General features: G+C 45.8%; 1 protein-coding gene across 2 annotated transcripts in view; it reads right to left on the reverse strand.

Moving 5' to 3' along the window:
- Window positions 1-2,066: 2,066 nt before the first annotated feature.
- The window catches only part of Casp8 (caspase 8), a 35,833-nt gene continuing 18,099 nt past the window's right edge, over window positions 2,067-19,800 (reverse strand). For both annotated transcript variants that reach the window (XM_075956446.1, XM_075956447.1), the window contains exons 4-10: window positions 13,071-13,176; window positions 12,048-12,186; window positions 11,908-11,961; window positions 9,617-9,681; window positions 7,640-7,781; window positions 3,917-4,415; window positions 2,067-2,438 (exon numbers count right to left, since the gene is read on the reverse strand). In XM_075956446.1, the coding sequence (XP_075812561.1) occupies window positions 2,303-2,438; window positions 3,917-4,415; window positions 7,640-7,781; window positions 9,617-9,681; window positions 11,908-11,961; window positions 12,048-12,186; window positions 13,071-13,176 (1,141 nt within the window). In that variant the 3' untranslated portion in view covers window positions 2,067-2,302. The remainder of the gene's footprint in view (window positions 2,439-3,916; window positions 4,416-7,639; window positions 7,782-9,616; window positions 9,682-11,907; window positions 11,962-12,047; window positions 12,187-13,070; window positions 13,177-19,800) is intronic.

A 19,800-nucleotide genomic window follows, 5' to 3' on the forward strand; every position in this document is an offset into this window, starting at 1 on the left:
TCCTGCTGCAGGGCAGGGAAAGCTATCTTTAGTTATCAGGAGACTGGGGGTGGGGGCCCCTGCTGAGGCAGCAAAGGGTCTCTGGGAGCCTGCTGAGCTGGCAGAAGGCTGTAGGGCACCTGCTGATTGGTTGTTCCTACGTTGTGGTTTTCCTGAGGACCATCTCATTTTAGTGAACTGAAACTAAGGCTTGGACTCTTATCAGGGCTACCAGGAGAACCCGTCTTGGCTCTGGTCGGCCTCCCCCCAGCCTCCTCCCATGCCTGCCTCTGCCTCCTGAATGCTGGGATTAAAGGCGTGAGCCACCGCCTGGTCAAATGTGTTTTTCATGTGGAAGTGATTCTTTAAATGCTAACTATGAATGTTGTTCCACAACCGTGGAAGTCATTACTAGAGGCTGAATGTTTCCCACGCGTGAACATGCCATTTGTCAAGCAAACAAAAAACAGAAACAGCAGAGGCCAACACAGTCATCCCCTAGAAACAGTAAGTTCAATTCACAAGTTGTTCTACTTTTTAAAAACCACCTTTTCTTCTCGCTGACGGTTTATTTATAAAAATATATAATTCTACCAACACAAATTCAGTAAAAATATATACTAAAGAATAATTTGTAGGACAAACAACTCAGTTTTTTAAAAAATATAAAAATATAGAAAAAACCTATACATTAATATGGATTGAAACACAAGCAAAATCCAAAATAAAGATCTTGCTAGATCATTATTCAAGCTGTAAAAAATGCAAGAAGATTGGGAAATTTTTAATACTCACTGTTCTTTGATGTTTTAAAAGGCTTAGCTACCGAAAAAGTGCCTCATCTTGCAGCACGATTAATAAAAACTCAGAGACTCATAGAAATGGGTTAAGTTAAATGTAAGAGCTAGTTGGTAATAAGCCTGAGCAATAGCCCAGTTTGTAATTAGTATTAAGCCTCTGAGTGGTTATTTTAAAAGCAGCTGAGGGACTGGCCAGGACAGAAAAGTCACCGTTTACGTCTGGCACCTCACTGGGTGACGAATGAAGCATGATCCTAATTAGTCTTAATAATAAAAACCTGGAGTCAGATAGTGAGGTAAGCGCTGAAAGATCAGAGAAGCAAAGGGGCAGCCACGGTCACTTCTTACCTATCCTGTTCATGCTCTGCCTTCTCACTTCCTCCCTCCACCCAGCCTTATCACTTCCTATCTCCTGACTGTACAGACCTCCAGATCTCTATGGCAAGTGTTGGCAGAACAGAAACAAAATATCACGTAACATTTACCCATCCCTATGTTGTGTGTATGTGGGAGAGTGTGCTTTGGAGATCAGAAGATAACTCACGGGAGTCAATTCTTTCCTTCTACCATGTTGGTCCCGGTACACATCTCACCAGCCCTCATGTTCACCGTTTTTTAAAAACCAGAACGTTACGCATATTCTGAAGATATAACAATATTAAAATCGATAAGTGTTACTTTCCCTCATGTGTATGTGTATGGTGGGGTTCTTGCACGCATGTTCATGTCCATAAGCATATGTGTGAGGTCCACAGGCTCTTGCATGCACATGTGTGGTCTCCCTCAATAACTCTCCATCTTCATCATTGAGGCAGGGGCTCTTCTGTAAACCCAGAGCCCCACATTGCTAGTCTGGCTACACAGCTTGCTCCTCCCTTCCAAGTGCTGGAATTATAGGAGGGTCAGTTTGCCCACGGACATTTACATGGTCCTAGGGATTCGAACATGGGTCCTCATGCTCGTTTGGCAATACTTTAACCACTGAGCCACCTCCTTATTCCAGTCAAGTTTAACTCTAACTGCACCAAGTAAACTTAGCTCTGTAACTATTTTTAAAGTTATTCCCTCCAGAACCCGAGGGAGCTTTTTCTTTTTATCACCGTGCAGGTTTCTTAACAGCCCTTGATTAATTGGGAAATTACCCTGAAGAGAGAGAGATGCTCAGAATTATTGTCTGCAAAAGAAAACTAACCTGGAAGAATTACATGTTGCACAGAAAAAAAAAAAAACACCCAGTGGTCAGCCCTGAAAACAGACATACAAGTAACAAGATGTACATGGAGCCGGTTGTGTTTTTGAAAAAGATTATATATATTTATATAGCAACAACTCATGAAGAAAAGAACTCATAAATTTGAAAGAGAGGCAGGATTATGTGGGAAGGGGTGAAGGGAGGAAAGGGCCAGAATAAATGATTTAGTAGCTCAAAAGAAAAGAAATCATAAAAAATAAATTATAACCCACCGACTCCCCAAAACAAAAAGTGCATTTACTAGCCGAGTGTCATCCATGTGGAGCACACATCAGTTGAGAGGGAAGAACAGCTTCTTCCGTAGCGTGAAGATGGGCTGGGGCATCTGCTTCCCCATGTTCCTCCTGTCGTCCTTATTGCTCACGTCATAGTTTACGCCAGTCAGGATGCTGAGAATATCGTCACCTCTGAAACACAAAGCCACAGAAAGTGTTGATCCGGGGCACCATGGAGCTCACCGCCTCAGCAGCTGTACCCAAGGAAACCGCTCTAGTTCTGTCTCTCGGGATTTGAGGTTGTTGAGTCGCTGAATCAAGACCCTACACCCCAGCTATCCTGACAACTCAGTTTCCTCAGAGCTTACGGAGGTATCTGTGGTTTGCGTGGGATATCTGCTGATAATGGGAAGCCTCAGCATTCCCAACAGAACCGAGCTCCTTCCCTCCTACTATGTGTGTTCCTTGCTGTGTCCCATGAATGGTCAACTGGGCCCCACAAGGGCCTCAACCTCTCCCAATGGCCTCTGATTAGATCAGAACTGCTCCCACAGAACCGTGCGCAGATTTCTACCAATGTGTGGGCAAGTGAAAGTCAAATGCTTCCTGCAGCCATCTCCACCCCTTTGTCATCGACTGAGCAATCTTGTTGGGCGACCTTTTCATTTCTCTGTGTAGCTGACACAGATCCCGCAGGACTCATGGTCTGTGTTACAAAACGAAGCCACCACACTGATGTCACGGTCTACTCTCCACACCCTTCACACACTGGAAATGTAAAACACACATCTAAAAGAACCCCATAGAAGGGCTCCTCATTGTTCAGCTGTTAGCCGGGTGGGCATTGGGGAACCTGAAAGATGGTGCCCTAATTTAACTGAAGGTGAACCCATGTCATAGGGATAGTGTCCCACATCTGTGGCTTAAAAGAAAATCAAATTAGTGAAAACATAGGGTCTCCTACTCTTTGCTACATCCCACAGTTTACTAGGAAGAGCAAAGACTAGAGAGCTTTTATAGGGTTTCTTTTCCAATTTTTTTTTAAAAATTATATTTACTTATTTGTATGTGTGTGAAAGAGAGAGAGAGAGAGAGAGAGAGAGAGAGAGAGAGAGAGAGAGGAAGAGAGAGAACATGGCATACATGTGGCGGTTATAACAACTTGAGTTAGTCTCTCCACCACATAGGTCCTGGGGATCGAACTCAAATCATCAGACTTGGCAGCAAGTACATTGACCCACTAAGCCGTCTGCCAGCCGTAGACTAAGACTTCTGACAAAGCTGAAATATGTTACAGTGAATGATTTCCATCTGGGAAGACTCCCCAAAGAATTGGGATTGCCTCTGTCATGCTGCTGCCCAGAGACAGAGCTGGACAGTGTGATATTATCATCCTCTCCCGCTCTGTGGTGCCCTGGTTGCTGAACAAAGGAAACTCCTCATTTTCACGTTTTTTCTCATCTATGAACTAAAGAGAGTAACATGCGCCCTCTCTTCGACTTGGCAACCAGCCTGGAAAATATAACTATATGAGTTACATTCAGAGATGAAACACTCGCCGTGGGCACTTCTTGCTACATATTATCTCAAACATAAACACCTTCTAACAGGCTCTGACTACGGCCGCGAGGTAGCATAACCCTGAGAAGGATCCAGAAGGCAAGACTCACAGAGGACATCTTTCTCTCAGGCTCTCGCAAAGTGACTGGATGTACCAGCTTCCACGCATGGGTTCTCGGTAGGAAACACAATATTTCACAGTAGCCATCCCCAGCAGAAAGTCAGCCTCATCTGGAATATAGTTCTTTTGAGATGATGAGTCCATGTCTAAGTAGTTGTCCCTCTCCGAGTCGGTCTCAAGGGGTACAGCTTTATGGAAGCTATCCCCTTGACAAGCCTGAATGAAAAAGACTTTGGGTTTTCCAGCCAGAGAAGGACAATTTGAACCAGTGAAATACGATGTCAGCTCACGAATGGAGGCTTGCTTCCCATCGGTGCCATAGATGATACCCTTGTCTCCGTGGGAGAGGATGCAGCAGATAAAGCAGTCTTTGCTCTCGTGGTCCATTCTTTGGAAGGCTCTTAGGATCTCATGAATCTTACTGACTGTGCAGTCTTTGTGAGACACGACCTCAAAATGAAGCTTTTGAAAGGTCTCAGTCAACGCGTCTGAAAGATAAAAGGGGAAACAATATATTACAAGAGTTCGCAGAACACAGCCCAAGATGGATAAAACACTAACAGGCAGGAATGAGAGCCTGGGATCCCTGGGCGAGGTCATCTGTCCTGCTAACTGGAGTCGATAGGCACCTAATGTTCTCGGCGAAAGCACTGTGCCAGGAAGCTAGTTTGTTGAGCTCTTGCATCATGAAGATAATTTCTACTCTCATTCTTTCTGGCAGTTTGGCTAAAGAGAGAGTGTTCTTTCCAAATCCCTTCCCCTCTGAATTTTCATCTTAGCTTCCATGTCTCGCTATTATGAGATTCAATGCCATTTTGATCCCTGGCTTCTTTATATAGTTGACTTATTCTCAACCTTCATTCTTCTTCCCTCTTAATTTCTAAGACGCAGCAAGTTCTCTCAGTCTGGAGACTGCGCCCTCTCTTCCTGGATAGTTCTACTCCTTGTCTTCTTTATATGGAACTCGTGGTCACAGGTCAAGCATCTTTAACCAGTATCCCTGTTTTCTTATTCTCCTGTTCTGTTTTCCATTGTCAGTTCTTTTCTATCCAACTCTCTGAGACTTGATCTTCCACACTTGTATTGTTGCTTATATATTTAAATTTTTTTATAATTATCATTTTGTGTGTTATGGGTGTTTTGCTTTGTATGTAGGTGTGTGTGCACTACATGCATGCCTGGTGCCCGCAGAGGCCAGAAGAAGACACTGGACCCCCCCTGGAACTGAAGTTGTATACAGATGGTTGTGATCTGCCATGTGGTCACTGGGAACTTGCCGCGCACCGCGCCCCCGTGACTGCCCTCTGTGTGCTAGAACCCAGTTGCCGAGCTTCGGGCAAGGGGCTGGAGGCTGAGAACTCAGACGCAGAGACAGACCGACACACGCAGCTCCCAACGCTGGTTCGGAAAGCCCCTCTTTATTAACACCATGTAGACTTAAATACACTGCAGTTAATGGTCAACAGGTGATCCTCTGATCCTCTAACTAGGCACAGCTTCTAGAAACTTATATTAGAAGGTTCTAGGAGGGAAAAGCAACTGAAGGCCAGAACATCTCCCCCCTAAATTTTTTATAAAACAGAAGACCCTCCTGTCTTAGGTTATCTCAGAAGAGTAAACCCTTACCGGTCTTTGGGAGGCCCCTTCCCTGTCTTAGGCGGGCTCTCTTCTGTAGAAGTTGCCCGTCTGTGGAGGAATCTTCATTGTTGGTGCAGTATTTGCAACCAAACCTTACTGGCCAACAGGGACAGAAGGACTTGCTAAGTGACCATATGCTGCATTCTCATGGGTTGTCTGATCTTACACAGAATTCAAAAATGAATGCCCATGGCAACAGATGTTGATTGCCAGCAATAGGGTCCCCAGTCACCACTGGACCCAGCCTCCCATTTGGGCTATGGTATTCAACCATCCTTTTGGCTAAACAGTTACAATCTGGTGAGCTAATTGTAACATTTCAAGGGCTATTCAAGTAACCATTGAGTTGTTTCGCCACTTAAAAGGCATTAGCAATATTAACAGATGTCACACAAATGAAATAATGAACAAGACATTTGTTGTACTAGCCATAAGTCCACCTGCTCCTACAATAGGGCAGTCTCTTGATTTAAATTTGCTCTGCCGCAGACTCTTCGGCGTGTAGAGCCTAGAACGACCACTGTCTTTTTCTTGTCCCGTGGCTGCGTTCTCAGGCAGCCCAGTGGGGTCTGTGCTCCAGCTTGTCTCAGCTCCAGCACTTGTTGTTGCGTTTGCTGATACTCCTGGCACTGCTGTAGCATCCGCCAGGCTAGGCACCGATTGGGCTGAGGCAATGTGCCTTCCACCACAGCCACCCAGCAAAGCTCTGCTCCAGCTGCCTTCTAGCCCCAGCTGCATTCGTTCTGGGTCCAAACTGTGGCATGGAGTGGAGCAGAATTCAGGAAAGCAGGCACTTGCTGCTCTGCAACCACTGAAGGGGGTCCTACTTAAACAATCTTTTAGGGAATCTGTCTGGCTACTTCCTGCTGAGTGGGGATGCTGCATTCTTAGGAGTGTTTACTGCAATTTACTGCCATTTTCCAGCCAAGCTCGGACATGGGTCAAGGCACCGGGGAAGAGGTAGAGGCTCCACCTCCCCACCAAGCTGCCGCTCACACTCCATTGCTACATATCAGGAGGTCTCGGGGATTCAAACCACATGAATATTGACTAAATCCTTAGGCTCTCATCGTCTGTGGAGACAAAAACAGAACCTCTTTTCCAAAACATCAAATTCTTAAGCCCATATTTTAAAGTCAAAATACCTTTCTTAGCAGTTCCTAGAATCAAATGCCTTTCTCCAGTCCAGAACACAAAAGACAATACAATCAACATATCATACAGCTGTACACATTTATTTTTTTAAGCTATATACGTTCTTTCTATTTTTTCCCAATATATACGTCCCCTCAGGCCAGGGACAACCCTATTCGTTTCCCATAACAGTGGCCAGGGAAGGGAAGGTAAAAGGGAAGTCTGTGGGTTTACCCCTTTGTCAAAGCAGAAGCACGACCCAAAGAAAGGGCCAACTTCCCTCCATTAAGTTGAAGGCCAGCAGCTACGGGTAGGTTGGAAGCAGCCCAAGGCTTGGCCAGAAGGTGGGCAGGAGTCCAGGATCCAAGCCCTGCTCTTAACCACTGAGCCATCTCTCCAGCCCCCTTTTTTATATTCTGATACTATGAATTGTTTCATTTAACTTGTAAGTTCTCGATATTGACATAAACAGGCTGCTGGCAAAGCATTTCTGGCTCAAGGGAAGAGCACTTGCTGCTCTAACAGAGGATTAGAGTTCAATTCCCAGCTCCTGCTCCAGGGGATCTGATGTGTTCTTCTGAGCTCCTGAGGCATCCGCGCACATATGGGCACACTCACATAGATAAATAAATTTCATAAATAAAAATGAAATATTTTTTTTTAATTTCACTGATGCTCTTCATTATAAACCTTTTATTAAGGGCTGCCATTTTAACATGATGCAGAACTAACAGATATGTAAGAACGTTCTTTACCTCCATGATGAAATAGTAAATAAAATGGATAAAAATTGCTTGATACATTTCCTTGAACTCCATTGTCTCAAAACATAGGGCCTTTTAGGTATAATCATTATCTCTCTGTTTTTTTTTTATTTTAAAAAAAAAGTCCCACAGGAATCCCCCCCCCCCCCGTGCCTCTCCTTTGGATTTGACTGTACCTTCATCACGTTCTGTTCCCTTCCTGTCCTTCATCTTGTGGAGTCTGGGTACTCTCTCCCGCGCCTCGCTGAAATCGTAATTGTTGACGATCAGACAGTATCCCCGAGGAATGCTCTTCATTTGATATATTCTACCTGATACCTAAAAAACAAAAGCCCAGTCTGGGAAATGTCCCTGCAGCTCAGACCATGAACTGGACACGAACCCATGGCCCAGGAAGTAAAAAGACGGCTGCCTGACTCTGCCTCCTTCCTGCCTCCGTCCGTGGCTCCAGGCAGATCTGGGAACCATTTCTGCTCCTCTGCTTGTACAGCTGCTCGTGGGCTGTGCAGTAAGGGAACCTGGACCTTCCATCTCGACTGTCCTCATAACTTATTACCATTGCGCTTGCGTCTGCTTCCCTCGTCATTCAAAAGCGCATCAGGTCAGATAACATCGGTGCTGTCTGGGGCTAGAGTTTGGTGACTGCAAGAGTTCACTCAAGGGTGACATCTTGGGATGCCCCTACATGGCCATGGAAATCGACTCAGCTCACCTGCCTTTCTTGGCTAACAGCTTTCCCTTTCACACGTAATATAGTGCAGTGCCCCGGTGGTTAAGCCAGTGCAAAGGAACACGGCGGCGGCAGACGGAGAGCAAGGAGCTGGTCAACTTGCTCATGGAACCCTGACAGGTAAACCAGAAGGGGCCTGCATTCTTGCTATTCTCGTAGGGCTGTTTCAGCCTGAGTTGCAGCGCTTAGTTGGAAGCCTGTCTCCTGAAGTACAGAAAAGGACCTTAGGGAGACAAAAGCCAGTTTCTATGGCTTAAAACCTTAGGGCTCTGGGCAACTTACCAAATCTCCTAGTAATCTAACGTTTTATAACACACTTGAGTTCCTCTTCATATTGTACAAATCCTTCACCTTTTAATGTTTTCTATGACATAAAGTAATTTATTAAGCACAAACGATATTCAGTCTTTGTTATTATCCTAAGTATGTCCTACTTACAGTAAGTAGATTTATTCAGATATTGTAATATAAGCAGTTACTAAGATATCAACATACTATCTTTAGCTGACTGGTGAGGACGACGCCGAAGAGTGTGTGCCTCAAACTAACACACAGTGTTGACTAATACTTGATTTCCTGATCCGAGAACAGGGCCCGAGAATCTCCTCAGGAGCCCACCCTAGTGCATAGTCTTTCTCACAGTGTCCGGGGTCTCCCGCGCTACCTGCCATGGGGAGGCTAACAGGCTGAACTGTATTCAGGGAACTATTGAAGACTAAATAGAATCGATGTCTATAAAGGAAATCTGTCTACAGGTTTCGCTGAGACGAAAAGTAAGCCTTGCTGAGATCCTGTTTGCCGCCTAACAGAAAGGAGAGACCCCCTCTGCAAGGGCAGACTAAAAGAGAAAGCCTGCCAGGGCAACTCCTCCCGAAGCCCCACCCATTTTCCATGAAGCCACACCCTCTCCCCCCACGCGCCCCTTTTCTCTGAAGCCCTCCCATGCCTCCCACGCGTGCACCCATTTTTGCTGGTACAGTTGCTAGAAGAGGGAGGTCTCACACATCCTCTACCTTCCAGCAATTCTTAGACTTTTGCTTTCGGTCTTAGAATAAAACGAGAGCCTGGTATGGCGGCTCACACCTAAAATCCCAGCACCTGGGAAGTAGAGGTGGGGGGGGGTCAAGAGTTCAAAGGTCATCCTGGGCTATGTAACGAGTTCAAGACCAATCTGAGCTATTGGGGACCCTGTCTCAGACTACAAGCCAACAAACCAAACAGGGGTAATAGTGATAATTTAAAACAAATAAACTGGAGAGGCCACATCCTCAACTGGTTCTTTTGTACGTTTTTCTTCCCCAGAGTTTTCAAGATTTCTGAAAGGCTCCACCCCTTATCAGCTCATCTGGCCCCTTAAAAGGAGCCAACAAAGGCCCAGAAACAGAAACTTCAGTGGAAAGAGGGAGGGAGGAGGTGTGTGTACCTGGGAGTCGATGTCTTGTTCTCTTAGGGAGTCACACATTTCCTGCATTGTGATGCAGCTCTGTCCTGCAAGCAACCGAGAAACACGTGCAGAGTGAGAGGCTTGGGGCAAAGGTTGTTTGGGAAAGAAATATGGAATGCCTAGGACAACCTAAGAACCTTAAAAACATTTCACGTGTGTGTGCGTGCGTGTGTGTGTGCACGTGCCTCTGTGTGCGTGTGTGTGCGTGCGTGTACGTGCGTGCATGTGTGTGTGTGTGTGTGAAGCATTCTTGCACATATGCCTGACGGAAGGAGCACTCATGCAGTGGCATGAGACCAAAGAGGACTTTGCAGGGTTGGTTCCTTCCTTTCCTTTACATAGTTCCAGAGTTCAAACTCATATCACCTGCCCTGAAAGTAGACTTTTACCTACTAAGGCATTTCACTGCCCCTCCCCAGGTCGGTCCTTTCGAGAGTAAACATTGAGGCTGCCTTGAACATATTTCAGACGTGTAGATCTTGCAGGAAGGGCACTTAGCATGAACTGGAACCCAAACTGCTTCATCTGTGCTGTGGTTATTGATCAAGTCATTGATCAAAGCAGGAGGTGAGGATGAGCCGGTGATTCAAACACTGAAAAGCTGGACAGGGGGACGGACTCACTGGCTCTGTGACTTGACCTTCTAAGGGAGGGTGATCCTCAGGGTGAGAGATAGCTCAGCTGCTGAGAGCTTATCACCCTTTGCTGAGGGCCAGAGGTTCCCAGCGCCCACGTGGTGGCTCACAAACAATCTCTAACTCCAGTTCCAGAAGATCTGATGCCATCTTCCGACATATCCAGGCTCCTGCACAGATGTGGCGTGCATAAACTCACTCAGCCACATGTACTCACACATCAATTCACAATAAATCAGGAGAATACTCCAAAATGTATTACATGGCAAAAATAATAGTGAAAACATAAGAAAGACATTAATGTTTACAGAGTGCTGGTGGTGCTGTTTTAATTTTCTCTGAATTTAAAAATCACCCCCAAGGTGATTTTAATAATTATATAAGTTTTAACATAATATCTGATTAATAAAAAAATTTGGAGGGGGCTGCAAGAGCTTTTGCTACTCGTGCAGAGAATGCAAACTCAGTTCCCAGCACCTGCACAGTGCTCACAACCATGTGGAACTCCAGTTTTAGGGGATCTGGTGCCCTCTTCTGGCCTTCATGGGCAGCGACACGTATGTGAACACGCTCCCATGTGTATGCACAGTTGGAAATAAATTTGAAGGAGCCAGGCACAGTGGTGCACGCCTTTGATCCCAGCACTTGGGAGGGAGAGGCAGGTAGATCTGTGTGAGTTAGAAGCTAGGCTGGTCTACAGAGCGAGTCCCAGGCTAGCCAGGGCTACATAGAGAGACCCTGTCTCAAAAAAACAAAATAGAAGGAAACCTTCTGCTGGTCCCATCTATCTTTCTTAGGCAAGAAAATAGAAAGAGGTCTGGAAGTGTTTCCTTCTGGGATAAGACAGGGAATATGGCTAGAGCATCCCAGGCTAAGGCAGGCACAAGGCAGAGGAAGTCAGGTATGGTAGGAGCCTGGACTTACCCAGAGATTGGGAAGGACTATGAACACTTGACCAAGGGGCTTCTCACAGAGCAGAAAACCTTGGTCGAGAACGTTCTGGGGGAAAAGTCAGGTTGGTATGGCACCTGCATTTGATTCTAGCATTTGACACAGAGGCAGGCTGACTTCTGTGATTTCAATGACAGCCTGATCTACACACACTCCAAGACAGCCAGGGCTGTGTAGAAAGACTCTGTCTCAAACAAATCAAAATGAAAGAATGTTCCTGAAAATCATCTGCACCCAGCTCCCATTGGCTCTCCGCGAAAGCAGACACAGCCAGATCAGAGTTGAGACGCTCTTGCAGAATAACTGTGTGCTCATTTCAGATGGTCCCACTGGAATTTTGAGAGCCCTTTTGGCCTTTCAGACAGCAGCAGAGGTGTCAAGTGGCCCCTGAACTTTCATCCTGACATTAGGCTGTAGCAGAAAGCGGTGGGAAGAAGGCTTGGGGAAATCAAGTGCCCTGGAATCTAAGAAATGTATATGTAGGGCTGGAGAGGTGGCTCAGAGGTTAAGAGCACGGACTGCTCTTCCAGAGGTCCTGAGTTCAATTCCCAGCAACCACATGGTGGCTCACAACTGTCTGTAATGAGATCTGGTGCCCTCCACTGACCTGCGGACATATGTAGGCAGAATACTGTATGCATAATAAATAAATTAATCTTTAAGAAATGTATCTGTAAGCATTACCGTCTGAAAATGAACCTGATGCCTCTGCCCCGTATTCCAGGCTCATTCTTCTCTCTGAATTAAAAAAAGAAGAACCTGATCAGAGAAAAAGAGCTGCGAACTCTGGGGGCTTTGTCACCTCGCAGCCATCGGTTGTCTACCTCTGTTTGATTCTTCAAACTCTTCGATGTGCCGCAGCAGACTCTTGTTGACATGTTCAAAGATTGACTTCAGGCTGTCCAAGTTGTCTTCCCCCAGGATGAGCCTCTTCTCCATTTCCACAAAAACATCCAGCAGGCTCTGGGGAGGAGAAAACAGGGGACAGAGGGACTGAGTGCCCAAGGCCTGGGGGTTAGGTTTCTTTTCCTTTAATTCTACTCCTTCCAAAGAAAGGGCCCAGCGTTATTTCCCAAGTAGACCCCCCACACACACACACTCTGGGCACAGTCTGATCTCTCAGAGTTGACAGGAATCAGAAAGACCATTCTGTGTTTTCCAGCCTAAAAGGATAAAAAAGCAGAAAGATAGAGAAGCCATGTCAGATGTCCCCAGGCCTTGTTCTCAAACTTTATGTGGGTGCCTTCGTCTATGGACCAGCCAGAGGAGAATGGAAGGCACAGCCCTGGAGCCTGCATTATACCGCTGTCTTATCCACCCCTAAACCTCAATTACTGCACACATACACAGAGACACATGCACCACACACAGGCTACCTTTCCTCCCTGGCCCTGCTAGGTCTCATAGCACTGCACAACTTACCTTCCCTGGCTCTGTCCTGTGGCTAAGCACTTTACAGTGTAGAGGCACCAAAGCCGTAACTACTACCCCTGCCTAACTACTTTATTTTCCCTGGATAAGAAGCGAGAACACGGGGGCTGGGCATAGCTCAGCTGGAAGAGGGCTTGCTGAATCTCATCCTGGGAGCACACACGTTGGGAGTGGTGGCACATGCCAGTGATCCCAGCACCCAAGAGGCGAAGGCAGGAAGATCAAAAATTTAAGGTCATCCTCAACTACAGAGCAAGTTTAGCTTCAGCCTGGGCTACACGATACCACGCCTCAAGCAAACAGATGAACAAACAAACAGAAACAACCTTGAATGCAGTCTGCTGTTGGCAAAACACTGTCCTCTGTTTTCAGAACCCCCGCTGGTGACCCCATCTCCAGGACATCCCAGGTCTTACCGAGTTATCGTGCAGCTTACATTTGGGGATCTTCTTTTCCAAGAAAAACTTAAACTCTTTCAACTCCAAATCACTCACGTGTTCTGAGAGCTTAAAGAGCATTACCCTGCGGTGGGAAATGGAGACACTTGAGAAACACATCCTAGGTCGCTCCAGGGCCAACTCTTCCCGACTGGTGAGCCCCGGGTGGAGGCTGGAGAGTGGTGGGAGTCTACCAAGTCAGACCAACTGACCCACTCTGAGCGGAGTTTCACCACCTTTGTCTTCCAACTAACTTCAGCTAAAAGAATCGTGTTGCTTTGTGTCGTGATTAAAATCAAGATCCAGGTGGGATGATCTGGGGGAATTATATTCCCCACAATGCATATCAGAACGGATTCCCTTCTAAGAGCTGGTCCCTTCGGGAAGAAGGCTGAACATTTGGTTGCAAAATATAAGAGACTCTGAACACACACATATACGCACACACATGCACACACACATGCACACCAATACCAAAGGTCCTGAAGCTCTCAACACAACCAACTGCCCTGTGTTATCCCCACCCTGGAGGCAGGATCGCCATTTTCGGACTGAGGCTGAGGTAAGAGCCAGTGGCTGGCTGCTTTGCTTTTCTGACCTTCAGGTTGAACCCCAATTTCTCTCTCTGAGTTTTTATTAATCATACATCAAGTCTGTTGATAAACTGCCAAGGCCCCTGACAGCCTGGCCCATGCCTTTTTCATTTCCATTAACCTGAGATTTCAGGAGGTGCAGTGTTTGAGTACAGACGCCTCAGACTACCCTTGATATAACTCTGGGTCCCACCATATTTTAACTCTGGAATTTCAGACATGTTGCACATTTTTTTGGCTCATCTGTAGATAAAAGATAAATGTATATCTACATCACTGACAGGTGAAAATTATGTAAGTTTACATGAACTACAGTCACCTAAAGATAAGCATACATTCTGAGATCCTCATCAAGTGATTTCTTCATTTTGTGAACATCACAATGTGGTCTTAAACAAGAGGACTATGACATCACTAGTGAGGAACCGAGGACCAACATCACATATAAGGTCCCTTGTTGCCCAAACTGTTAGGCAGCACGAGAAAGCACACTGAGAGTTCAGTAAGTGGTGGAAGCTATCTTAGTTAGGGTTTCTATTGCCGTGAAGAGACACCGTGACCATGGCAACTCTTACAAGGAAATTTAAAAGTTTAGTCCATTATCATCATGGTGAGACATGGTGCTGGAGAAGGAGCTGAGAGTTCTACATCTTGGTCCACAGACAACAGGAAGTGAACTGTGTCACTGGGTGTAGCTTGAGCATAGAGGACCTCAAAGCCCACCCCCATAATAACATACTTCAGCAAGGCAACACCTACTCCAACAGAGCTACACCTCCTAATAGTGCCACTCCCTTTGGGGGTTATTTTCTGTCAAACCACCAAAGAAGCGTTTTTACTTCTGGACATATTTAAGATCTTGGAAAATGCTTGCCAGATGAATAAACAAAAGAATGTTTTAGGAGTCAGCAAAATTAGAGATGAAGAGGTAGCTCAGCAGTGAAGAGCACATGAAACTCTAGCAGAGAACTGGAGTCCAATTCTGGGCATCCAAATCAGGCAGCTCACAACCAGCAGAGGGACAACGTTCCTGGCCACTGAGGGCACCTCTACTTACATATACATACCCAAACATTACATGTGATTAAAAATAAAAATAAGAACATCTTTAAACTTATGGGAAAAAAATAAGTCAGCAAAACTTTCAACAGTATTGTGTAAAGAAAAATATCTTTGGGCTGGAGAGATGGCTCAGAGGTTGGGAGCATTGCCTGCTCTTCCAAAGGTCCTGAGTTCAATTCCCAGCAACCACATGGTGGCTCACAAACATCTGTGATGAGGTCTGGTGCCCTCTTCTGGCCTGCAGGCATACACATAGACAGAATATTGTATACATAATAAATAAATAAATATTTTAAAAAAAGAAAGAAAAATATCTTTAATAGGCAAATATGGTGGTTTCCAAGTTGAATTAGGAAATAAAATTTTGGAAAAAAAATAGTCTGGAAACAGAAGCTACCTTGTGTTACCAACATCTCAAGAAATGTCTGTCCCAGAAATACTTCCCTAAAGCATTCTCAGCTTGGCCCTGATTGGTCCAGCCCAAAGCTACTGTGGCTCTTTTAACTTTAGAAAAACAAAAAAATAAAAAACAGCAGGTTCCTATTGTGTAACAGTTTCCTCTTAGATTGAAACACTCTATCCTGCTGGAAAACTCCTCCAGCAGGAAAGTAAACAACCCAATATAGCTCCAGGAAGTCCCTGAAACTGATCAGATTCACTTAGACCCACCTTTCCAGAGAAAGCAATGAAAGCTCATTGACCTCTTAAACTGAAGGAAGTTTAGCTGCAAAGACTTAGCTTTAAAGTCTAGCTGCAGAGACCAGAGCAGCTGCCTGGAATAAACAGAAATCAGCTCAACCGCCTGGAAGGATTAGAACAGCTCAGGACCTGGATAGGACAGGTCCAGCCTGTTGAGCTGACTGCCGGCTGGCTATTCCATGAGCTGCAGGTTCCCAGTTCTGTGGGCTGTCACCCAGGCTGGGGTGGGCTTTGGTGATGCAGCTGTCTTTGCATCATTTCTGCTCCTGTAAGTAGCCCCTCACTGACATTCCTATAAGGAACCCCAAGAAAACTCATTGATTCACCAAGTTGGACTTTGGAGGTACCCATATTTTGGTATGTCCCAATCTAGGGTGAGCAGATGTGTGTGCTGTATCTCCCCAGGAAAAGTTTCGTCACACAACAGTCCCTTATCGTCCTCATTACTGAGTCCCACGGGCTTCATTAGTGTTATTAACACACTGGAATAGTCTGTCAGTCGCTGTGGAGGCAGAAGTTAAAATATGAAAAGAGAACACCTAGAGCATCCTATGGTGGGGCACGACACACGCATATTTTCATTTTCTTGGCTCATCTGAGTCAATGGCTAACAACCATTCAGCGGTGACTTTTTGCTGACCCTTCCGTGTGCAATCAAGAAGTTTAGGTATTTGGCAGCTCCTAGGTGACAAACACTGTTGGTGGTGTGGTTTGCTTCAGCCTAGTTCACAAGGCAGGAACTTTTAAGAGCCCCAGAGGGTGGCACAAGCTGAGGACACACACACACACCCTGACTTTCCTAGTTCTGGGGCCATCATTTCTTATGATGAATAGGCACCTTAATATTCATTATAAACTCCTTGTAAAGAACATTAATCTAGTAAACTCAAACAATACAGCTTTCCTGGTTGACTCACATCCTCAAACGTCACCATATACCTAGACAGTGAGGAGGTGGCCCAACTTAGGTCATAATGGAGGAGGGTGGGGCCTGACCCAATGTCCGGTGTCCTAATGAGCCTGATTTTTTTTATTTTAATTTTTATTTGACAATACAGGGTTTGTCTGTATAGCCCTGGATGTACTAGAACTTGCTCTATAGACCAGGCTGGCCTCAAACTCAAAGGTCCATTTGCCTACCTCTGTCTCGCAAGTGCGAGGAAAGGTGTGTGCACCACCAACCCCACCGAGCTAAGTTATTACTTTAAACATTCAGTCTGTGATACTTTATGATGAATGGCCCTAGGAAAACAATACACCCAGTGTCAATGTCAGCATAGTCAAGCCTGAAGTAGGAAGCCGTAAGACAAGGAAAGAGTGGCTGCCTACGCTGGCTGTGTGGCTCTCCCATGCCAAGGTTACTGATGAGGAAGGAAGGCTAAGGCTTAGGTAGAAGTGCTAAGAGAAGAACTAAAACTCGCTTCAAGGACAGCTGAGCACAAGACTCGTTGAAAAGGAGAAGGGGAAAAAGTGCTTCTGCTTTAAAAAAAAAAAACAAAACAAAAACGAGCCACTGACCCATGACCCCGTGACTCTGTGGAGCTCACAGTTGCCCACTCTCCCTAGGGTGAAGAGAAGTGGAGTTCCCAATGCCAAAGGGATCTGGAATTACTGAGAAGACGGGTCTCTGGGCAGGTCTGTAAAGGGGTTTGATTGGATGAGCTGAAGTCAGAAAAAAGCCTGGCATCCTTACTTGGGCCGTAGTCCCAAAGAGCATAAAGAGGAAAATGAGCTGGGCACCAGCTTTTTGTCTCTCTTAGCCTCCTAACAGCAGATATGTGACCAGGCAGCTATCCCAGCTCCTGTCACCATGGCTTCACCATGACTGGCTACACCCTCGATTAAAAACGGAAATAAACACTCCTTCCTTTACGTGGCTTCTGTCACGGAACCAAGAAACAGAACTAACACACATGGCTCGTCCTCCTGAGACGGTGTAAAGCTGAGGTTCAGTCAGTCTGTAGGGCCAAGCATCAGGGGAGAACCCTGTCATCTGAGTAGCAAAGCCGTGGAAGGGTTCTACATGTATGCACAAGCAGGTGAGTGGGGGATGGTTAGTGTGGGAAGCCGTGACTGAGGCCCTAACCATGAACAGAGTGGACACACGTGGTGGGTGTCAGAAGGCGGCGCCATCAAGACGAGAGTGTCACAGATGAGGGACTCTGCCCTTTTTAGTAAACCAGGGTGGTAGTCTCAGTTCTTACGTCGCTGAGGAGGAGAATTTACCATGAAGCACAGAGAAGGGATCAGGTATTCATGGCTTATTTCAGCGGGTGAGAAAATGCAGCCGAAAGTGAGCATACCTCCAGAGTTCTCCATTTCTACCCCCACCCCTTCACCTACACCCCCGCCCAGCCCAGGGGCAGCGAGGGGTGGTCCCTTTCCTGGAGTAGACCAAGGCCAGGTGCTCTTAGGATGCCACATTGTTGTCCTTTCCCCTGGCAAAGTTACTAACTTGGTAAGTAGTCACACATTTATCCGTATTTTGCATCTGATGTAACATTGTAACAGATTGAACTGTGGGTACCGGTGACTCGTGGCGGTTTGAATGGAAACTATCCTTAATAGGCTCTGTACCGCAACCCTGAGTCCCCAGGCTGTCTGGACAGGTTGTGAAACTTCTAGAATGTAGACTAGCCTTGCCCCACTTGCATTTTTCACTTCCTGTTTCCTGCGGATGGGGGGGATGTGAGTTCTCAGCTTCCTGCTCCGGCACAGTGCCAGCTTGTTACCATGTTACCGCTGCCATTATTTCCCCTCTGCAACTGTATTCTAAAATGCACTCTTCTGTCCTTGGGTATTTGTCTACACTGCTTGAGGACTTGTCTCTGGCCTCCCCTACCTAAGGCAACTGATTGGTTTGATAAAGAGCTGAATGTTCAATAGCTAGGCAGGGGAGAAGAGGTGGGCCTTCTGTGGAGAGAGTAACTTGGAATGAATCTAGGCTTGCAGGAGATGCTAGCCAGACGCGAAGGAAGTCGGACATACAGAACAGAGAGGAGGTAAAAAGCCACGTGATAATATGTAGATTAATAAAAACAGGTTAATTTAAGTTATTTAAGAGCTAACTGGAAACAAGCCTAAGAAAAAGTCAAGCTTTCATAATTAATAATAAGTCTCTGTGTCATTCTTTCTGGGCTAGTCGTCCAAAAAAAAAAAAAAAAGGCCTGGCAGAAAAGACCAACTACATTTTGTGCTCCATACATGGTGCAAAAACACATAGGGCCTGAGAAAGCTAGGAAATTTTCTGAACATGGTGCCAGTCACAGCTTGCCCGTAATGGCAGTCTCTCATGCAGAGCTGAGGCTTGAGGGGTCCAGGGGCACAGTTCCTTTAAGAAGTCCTGCAGTGCAGCTGAGCACCTGAATGGCACCCTGCTCGATAGGATGGGACACTAGATAGAAACAACAGCCACAGCGCAGGCGCAGAAACTTACCAAAGCTGGCTCCAGGTGGGGGCCCACAGGCATGAGGCTCGGCTCTCTTCGACCCAAACGGGATGGAGTCAGCTGCCAGCACCATGTGCTAAGCAGAGCCCCACTGCAGGTAGCCTAGCAGGTTAAGGTTTGTCTCACGTGGTCAGAGAAACAGCAGATATGCACACGCACACGCACAAACGCACACACATTTGCCAGGTCCAGGCCAAGAAAAATCTCTGAACAGGTAACAGTAGTCTTTAAAAAATGTGCTTAGATGCCAAAGAAAGAAAAGAAGATGGTAGGGACAGTCATAGAAAAAATAATTAGTTTAAAAAAAAAGTTAAGTAATACAAAAAGAATAACCCATGTAAGGATGGGGAATATTATAACAGAGAACATTTGGATCCTATATGGTACTTTGTTAACTTTAATTTTTTTCAAATGCTAATAAGCAAAAAACAACAGCTGCTAAGAGACATTGGATTATGAAAACTGCTGAATCAAACCAGCCTATATATTTTAAGAATGTTTTGACTTTAGAATGGAAGTCAGGAAATGTGCTGCGTTGGGGGAGAGGTGATGCCTTTGTTTGCACAGATAAAGGTCAGATTTTACCAAGGGAGACCTCCTGAAAATCTTAACTACAGACATAAAGGAAGCAAACAAGAAAAACTACAGGACGATGGCATATGTGCTGATCCTTCATGGGAACCCCTCTGAGACTGGGTGCGATATGATACATCTTAGCTACAAAGTCCTTATGATTTCTTATTACATGCCATCCCTTCATATAGCATAGATAGAGCCTTATATTACAATTTTTATGTAGTCCAAAGGGACTTACAGAGTTGGCAGATGTCTTTTACCTACTCAGATAGAGACGGGAGAATCGTCTTTCGCTGATTTGTGCACACCAAACATTCTATACCTGTGTTAA

This window comes from Microtus pennsylvanicus, chromosome 22 (genome assembly GCF_037038515.1).
Source record: "Microtus pennsylvanicus isolate mMicPen1 chromosome 22, mMicPen1.hap1, whole genome shotgun sequence".
Taxonomy (NCBI): Eukaryota; Metazoa; Chordata; class Mammalia; order Rodentia; family Cricetidae; genus Microtus; species Microtus pennsylvanicus.